Genomic DNA, 7,540 nt, shown 5'->3' on the forward strand with positions numbered 1-7,540 from the left:
AGACAATCTGATGCGACAAATGTGTTTCACTGAATTGTTTGGTATGCACAGTAACAAAGATACAGAGAGTTTTCACATCTACAAACTTATGGTACAAAGTTATCCTCTAAAAATTCCCTTTTAGGCGTTAGAGGTTAACTTTGAGTGTTTTGTTTCCCTGCAAATGTTTATTGTGTAAAAGCCAGGTCTGTGGCTCCATGGTTTACATATATTATCTAGATAATGTTAAAGTTAAAAGTACTGTATAGCTACACACTTAAAATGTAGTTTCTTTAGTTTGAGTTGCTCCCAGTTTTTATCCCCTTTGGTCTTCTTTGGTAGACAGAGGTAGTAATAGTAGTGGAGTAGATAACGGTAACCTTGTTTCAGTCTTTGGGGTTATATCATCTCCTGTTTTAGACAATGTGGGACAGTCAGTCAGGAGTTTACAGGCCTGGATAAAATACAGTTTGTGGTTTGTTTTTAGTGCCTCTGAGGTTGATGTTAATATGCAGTAGGAACACATGGCAGACTGTCACAACAGTCACCTGAAAAGTAGAGGAAAGTGCCTATTTTTAAATTATTTTTTTTTAACTTAGCTGCAACAGACAGGTGTTAATTAATCTCATGAGGTAAACCCAACCCCTCTAGTATTCCCAAGGAGGATAAAACTACTAATTTATTTACAGATGTTTTTAGACCTTACTGGCTCTAGGCTTACTGTATCTAAGTACAAGAAAAAGATTTGTTTGTGGCATGGGATTGAAGATTTTAATTGGATTGCATAAATGTACAGTATATTCATTTTGAATGGATACTTTTAGAAATGTAACTACCTTGAAAAGTTGTCCTTTAGGCAAATATTTTAGAAAGGCTTTGCTATTACTGTAAATTCTCAAATAAATTGTTCACCAATGTTTGCCATACTTAACGGCTTAGTTTCCAAAAATAGCTGGGCTGTGGCTGGCACTAACAAATAAAAGGCTGGTCACTAATAAAGGCCCAGTTACAAACCTTCAAGAAGGAGCAAAATTACCTGTTATGTATATCTCATTGTCACATTTCTCTTTACAGAAGTACTGCTTTTAATTAATTAAAGCTGTTGTTCTAATCAGTTAAGGTACTGCCATGAAACTCCACACTTCCTGCACAGATATTTCACCTTAAAAACCTTCCAGTTGCCCCTTCCTGATAGACTTTTATTGTGAAACATCTGCAGTAGGTGTTGAGTTTTCATAGACTAGAGTTTGTCAATTCACTGTCAACTAGACGGTTGTTGACGGCAAGTTAAAAGCGACTGCAGCAGGGTGGTGAGTATCATATGACTCTGTTGTACTGATTGAATTAAGGCTGTGGAAATAAATTGAACATGGAGGAGGTGCTGAGTTTACAGTGGCAAACTAGAAAACTACTCCTAACTTAGAAAACATCTAAGTCTAATCTAATTTAAGCCTTCAAATAATGAGATAAAAATATATTTGAGAATTTACAGGATATAAATTACGGTAAAGTTGCTGTGAATTTGCTGATTAGAGGTTAAGTTTACTGTAGTGGGGTGTGTAGATCTGTAAGGACTGTATAGGTTTTAACAGTACAGTAGAGTTTAGAAGTGTCTGGTTTTAGAAGTAATCAGCGGCACGTCGTGGCTGTTGCCTGGATGTTCGGGTGTGTAGAAATGATGGGAAATCCATTGATTTATTGATCGTGTTGGGGGATCTTTTTTGTTTGGATCTGTTCAGTCCTTTCAGATCTGCCCAGGGTTTAAGGGTTAGACGTAGTTTGTGGACCAAGCTTCACTTAGCTCACCCTCCCCTTTTCCTTTCTTCCTCTATCCTCTTCCACCTCCTCCTCCTCCTGTTGTCATCTCCTACCTTCTTTGCTTGCACCCTTTCTCCCTTAATCTCCCCCGCTTATACTCTCCCTACCTCAACCCTCTATTTCTATCCTCTTCCTCCCCTTCTCCCATCCCTCCCTTCTCCCGCCTATCTTCACCTCCTCTCCCAGGGGCCATATGGCACACTTAGGGGATGATGAGGATGATGATGATGATGGTGCAGATGATGATGAAACTCACACTCAGTAAGTTCTCTCCCAGTCTTAGAGCTGGAAGCCTCTCCCTCCTTGGCTCCCCCATCTCTCTTTATTCCCCCACTCATCCCTCCCTCGTCTCAAAGAGGAAAGGATGAGGATGGGGTTAAGACAAGGGCGGAAGGCTTCCTGTCTTTGCCACAGTTTCATCCACGCATCTCTATGAAGCACACCCCACCATCACGCCACATATGCCACCTGTGTTTGTGTGTTTACAGCCTGTGTGTATTACTACTGTCACGTTCTTAATTTAATAGCTAACAGTAACCCTAACCCTGAATACTCACCTGGAAGCTATTAATATGGAACCGGGGATAACTTTAGCCATGGGTAGGGCTAAAAACCACAGCATTAGAGTATGTTGTAGCTAAATGTAAACCCAGCTACATATTAAATTCTGGCACGTTATATTTTTTAATTTTCATTAGATTCTTAGCTCTTTTTTGATGCGTGAAATATGAGGTCTGGTGTAGTTTCAGTGCTTGGATAACTGTTCCTCATGACCTTGACATCTCGTTTGCTGTTGTCTTGTTTTTGTTCTCCGCTTGCATCACCATCTGTGTGCCTCCTTGCTGTGTGTGTGTGTGTGTGTGTGTGTGTGTGTGTGCGCGCGCATACATTCAAGCTGCCTTCTGTCGTCTTCTGCCTCTATAAAACTGTATATCTGGCATCCAGCCTCATCCCTCATTGTGTGAAAGCCAAATGTCTGCAGCGGACCGGAGCGTTCTTTCTAGACATATACAGTATTTTTCAGTGCAGTAGCAAAGACCTTAGCGCGCACAGGACAATGATTGCAAAATTAACTGCAACCAATTAGTCGTGTAAAGTGGAATCAGTGTGATGGTTCCTGGTTATAAGCATGTTGAATAAAACTCACCCATTGGAGGTGTCAACACGCACCTTAACCTCAAGGTCAAGGCAGACTGTAACTTTTCAGCTGTCCAAGCCCTGAATGTTTAAGATGTGTCAGCTACTGATCAGCTTTTACGGATAAGGTTTATATTATTCAGGTACGCCCACATACCTGTTAACCACCATCAACTGAATCAATGTGAATCATTTTTATTATTTGTTATTTAGTATTTGTGTTCGCTGTGATTGGCTCCCAGTCCTGGTCTGTTTTTAAGTTGTGTGTTCTTATTGGTTCTTTGTCAGTTATTAACAAGCTGCTCAACAAATCTGCAGCCTGTCATGCTAAATGGATAAAGTCTCTGTGAATGTAGTGCTGGAATGCAGTCAAAATTATGATGGATCGATTTTTAAGGCATTATGAGGTGACTGGAATCCTCAAAATGTGGCATCTCTTAATCCAAACAAGAGAATGAACTTTAACTCAAACTGTGAAAATAGTTTTGTCTTTTTAACAAAGACAAGTATGAATGAGTGTAGTTTAGAGAAGTGGTTGAATTTGAAGTATTGTAATTTAGTATTTCCAACTGAAACTCTTTTAATACTTTAAGCAGTAGTAGTATCATCAGTTTTTCAATATCAGCGCTACGATTCTCAGAGACTTTACACATGCTCCATCTGTGTTTGTTCTTAATAACCTCTAGTGTGGCAGTCTCACTTTGAATGTAGTGGTTAACCTTTTTAAATCCATTATCTTGTGCCTGTCTCAGTGCCAAATAGTGTCAGGCTATGGTTATACTTGTCATTTTTTACATCTGATCACTCTATGAAATACTACATACAGTCTGATCTGGATGCCTAGAAAATGTATCCACATCTTTATTTAAGTTTTCAAAACTAGATTTTAACAGTACAACTGAACGGCTTTGTTTGTATGTGATCCAGCATGTTCACCAAAGAGCAGTTTATAGAAACTGCCAGTAAGATTGTTAAACCTATATGGGTATAAGTAGGATTTTTAGAGTAGTATGGGTGCTAAAATATGTGTTCTTGTGAAATCTGTTCTTTATGAGAAATAATACTGCTTTAAAATGGCAAGTTAAACCATAGCCTCAGTGGTGACATGTTGACAGATGTGTATATTGATTTCAGTGTAACTGTGTTGTTAGTCTATTTTATGTCTCAAATCCTCCGGCTTCTCATTCTCCAGTAAATCAAGCACTATCATGAGGCCAAAGGTCCCGCCACCGCTTCCTCCCAAGGTATGATCAACTGAATGCATCTGTCAGCCACAGTCATTGATTTGTCATTTGAGGATTCATTTTAAAACTTCAGTTACATGGTTATCTTGATGTCATTGAAAATGTGACAGAATAACAGAAATGAGATGACTCTTATCTGCATTTCCCTTCAGCCCAAGTCGATCTGCTCATCCCAACAGCAGCAGCAGCAGCAACTAAAACACGACGATAGCCAATCACACAGCGAGGACGACGGCGGAGGAGGAGGAGGGACCATCAAACGCTGTCCAGTCCCAGAGACGCCGAGCCCCGCCAAGCCCGCCTCCAACGTTCCCCCGCGGCCCCCACCTCCGAAGCTGCCGCCCCACCGCCGCAGTAGTCTAGGTAACGAGAGCCCCAAGCGCACGGACGTCGAAAACTCTGCCCCAGAGGATGATGGGAGCTTTAGGCATTTCTGGGAGTGGCTCCACACGCCTCACACAGACGAGGAGCTGGAGGAGGCGTGGGAGGTGCTGAAGGAGGTGAAAGAGGAGCAGGAAAAAGAGGAGGAGAAGGAAGAGAGTAAGAGCAGCCACTTGATAGATTGGTAGTCTCCGCAGACCCTGTCGTCCCCTTCGATTGGTTGTGTGGTCTCCCATTAGTCAGTCCTTGTAGTCTGATTTCTTTGTTCCATGAAACCATTAATAATAAGAATTCTTTTGATTTTGTTGTTTGTAGTTCCTTCAGCTCCTGCTCAATATAAGTGTTTGTCATTTTTTTGTGTAGTCTGATTGGTTGTTTAATCCAATCAATCAAAAGCTAGTAGTCTGCTGCCCACTTTCCCTCACTTCCTAGGAGGAAGAAGGAAGAGGAGAAAACATTGTCCTGGCTCAGGCAACAGCACATCATAGTGATATGACAAATGACTGATATATAAGTCAGGAATGAAGTTCCATTCTCATTCAGGTTCTGCCCCCATGTCTTCCTTGAAGAGGTGTAACGGCATTGATTCGGTTTTTTCCATTTGTTTCACTTTGATTAGATTTGGTCTTTCCTGTTCCCGTTGGCTGCTTTATAAATGTAACTTAACTGTCCCATTGAACAGCAATCAATCATAATTAAAACTTTGCATCAAAGCACTAGTTCAAAAAATGTATGTCTTGTTTATTATTGAGGCAAACTTCTTGCCTCTGATGATAACAGACCCGTACCTGAGAGACGGAAGCTGAACAGGAATAGAAACACCAAAGCAGAAACAAATCATTTTTAATTCCACCTTGAGGATACCTCTGAAGGAATACACTTATTAAAACAATATTCCGTGTGATTGGAATATTTTAGATATTCCATGCATTCTCATACTGTTAACAGCAGAACATTTCCAGTGCTTTAATCATGCTAAAAGATACTTTAATATTTTCATTACTTTCACACTTTTATAAAAGCCACAATTCTGTATAATTTATATTTCATTTCCTTGTCGTCTTGAAACTAAATTCTTAGCAGGAGTTTGTTACCTGTTTTGCTAGATTGAGAATAGGTGGGTCCTGCTTTAACAAGTTGGCTGTTAGTTGACTGGTCTTTATTTGTGGAGAAACTCTAATTTCTTATTTTCTTAATTTCTTTATACTCTTGAAATGTTACCAAATATTTAGATGCTGTATTTGGAGACATTTACTGTGGTGTTTGGAGCTGAATCACAGAGATTAGAAAACACATTGGAAAACATGGGTTATTGTAGTTAGAAGATTAGAAATACACAGTTATGCTGTAACAATCATAGCATAACTGTAACCTTTTAAGCCTTCAGCTGGCACGTGTTGGTGGCTGTGTGTTTATGTGAGTGTTGTTCTCCCCGTCATGACAGAAAATGTTTTTGTCCATAGCCCCAAATGCTAGCTATTGGAAAAAAAGTCTCATTATTTTCGTATTTTATAAGCCAACCCAAAAATGTTTCAACAGATTAGGGCATGCTTATCCGTTGTTTGCCACAGTGTTAGACTGATAGAGTAGATAAATCTACCAGTCCTAATTGACCAATATTGATCACTATCTAGCAGGTTATGTGTGTGGTGTAGTTCCTGCGCTCATGACTATATTTGATCCTCTGTATTCTTCCTGCTACCCTGCTCCCTCCTTCCCTCCCTCCCTCCCGCTCCCAGTAGTTTGTTTGTTACTCTCTTGTGTCTTCAGTCCCGCAGATTTGATTGCACTCATTGAAATCAACCTATATGTATGAGAAAGTGTCAGTATGAGTGGACTACGCCTGCACGGTGTTCTGCAGCAGAGTCTTATTTCTGTGTCTTCGCTCACCTTGCTTCCTCAAACACACGGCTGCATATTTCCGTAAACCCTCTCTCTCCTTCTCTGTCATAGTTTCTCTGTCCAACATTGAGTTGTGTCTCTGTTGTTGTAGGTAATGGGCTGAACTCTCCACACAGTGGCGAGAGGGAAGGTCCATCAGACAGACAGTCCACGATGCCCCCTAGTGTCCCTATACGGAAAGACAGGAAGGACGTTCCGGTAAGCTTCCTGAAATATCCACCCACTGTGGAGTTTTGAAAACCCTCAGTTGGAAGGAAAAGTTTGCAATTGTGAGAATTGTTGGTGCTGTGACATAAACTAGGATTGTGTGTGTGTGTGTGTGTTGATCTGTCTGTCCCAGAAGCCAATCAGTAATGGCCTTCCCCCTACACCCAAAGTCCATGTAAGTAACAGTCTCTTTCTGCTCTCCTTTAGAAAACCGTTATTGTCAGTGGCATTGGACAGGATAACGGGAATTTTTATATGATAAAACTTTTAACAACCTGGAAGGAAAATCAATATTTTGGTTTGAGCACAGAATTGTCAGCAAATAACCTTTATAGTTTGCATTGATTCATCTCCTCCCATTCGCAGATGGGGGCATGTTTCTCCAAGGTGTTCAACGGCTGTCCTTTGAAGATCCACTGTGCCACTTCCTGGATCAATCCGGACACCAGAGGTAACCAATAGAAAACCAGATACAGTGTTGAACGTCAGCTTACAGTTTAATGAATGTGTCATTAGCTTCATCCTGAATCAAACTACCCTGACTCCTGAAGGAACCTTTCAGTGTTGTCTAATGTGAGCTGTTGGTTGGCTCTAAGAAGAGGTCAAATGTTTGTTTTTTTATGTTTCAGACCAGTATTTGATATTCGGAGCTGAAGAGGGAATCTACACATTAAACCTTAATGAGCTGCATGAGACCTCGATGGAACAGGTGAGGCTGGAAATGATCACAGTGGTTTCAAATACAGCATTTATAAGACTGAAACAACACAACAATGGCAGAGATGCTAGATATTCAGCGCTTCCTTAGAACTTTATAAAACTCCATTTCAACAGATTTGTTTCTAAGGTATATCAAACCTGCGTGATGGCAG

The 7,540-nt window shown here is 40.6% G+C and overlaps 1 protein-coding gene across 1 annotated transcript in view; it reads left to right on the plus strand.

Moving 5' to 3' along the window:
• The window catches only part of LOC123984524 (mitogen-activated protein kinase kinase kinase kinase 3-like), a 51,363-nt gene that overhangs the window by 30,461 nt on the left and 13,362 nt on the right, over positions 1-7,540 (plus strand). The window contains exons 18-24 of the mRNA XM_046071445.1: positions 1,984-2,058; positions 4,127-4,178; positions 4,331-4,718; positions 6,553-6,659; positions 6,802-6,843; positions 7,035-7,119; positions 7,298-7,377. Of these exons, the coding sequence (XP_045927401.1) occupies positions 1,984-2,058; positions 4,127-4,178; positions 4,331-4,718; positions 6,553-6,659; positions 6,802-6,843; positions 7,035-7,119; positions 7,298-7,377 (829 nt within the window). The remainder of the gene's footprint in view (positions 1-1,983; positions 2,059-4,126; positions 4,179-4,330; positions 4,719-6,552; positions 6,660-6,801; positions 6,844-7,034; positions 7,120-7,297; positions 7,378-7,540) is intronic.

The sequence above is a fragment of the Micropterus dolomieu genome, linkage group LG15 (genome assembly GCF_021292245.1).
Source record: "Micropterus dolomieu isolate WLL.071019.BEF.003 ecotype Adirondacks linkage group LG15, ASM2129224v1, whole genome shotgun sequence".
Taxonomy (NCBI): domain Eukaryota; kingdom Metazoa; phylum Chordata; class Actinopteri; order Centrarchiformes; family Centrarchidae; genus Micropterus; species Micropterus dolomieu.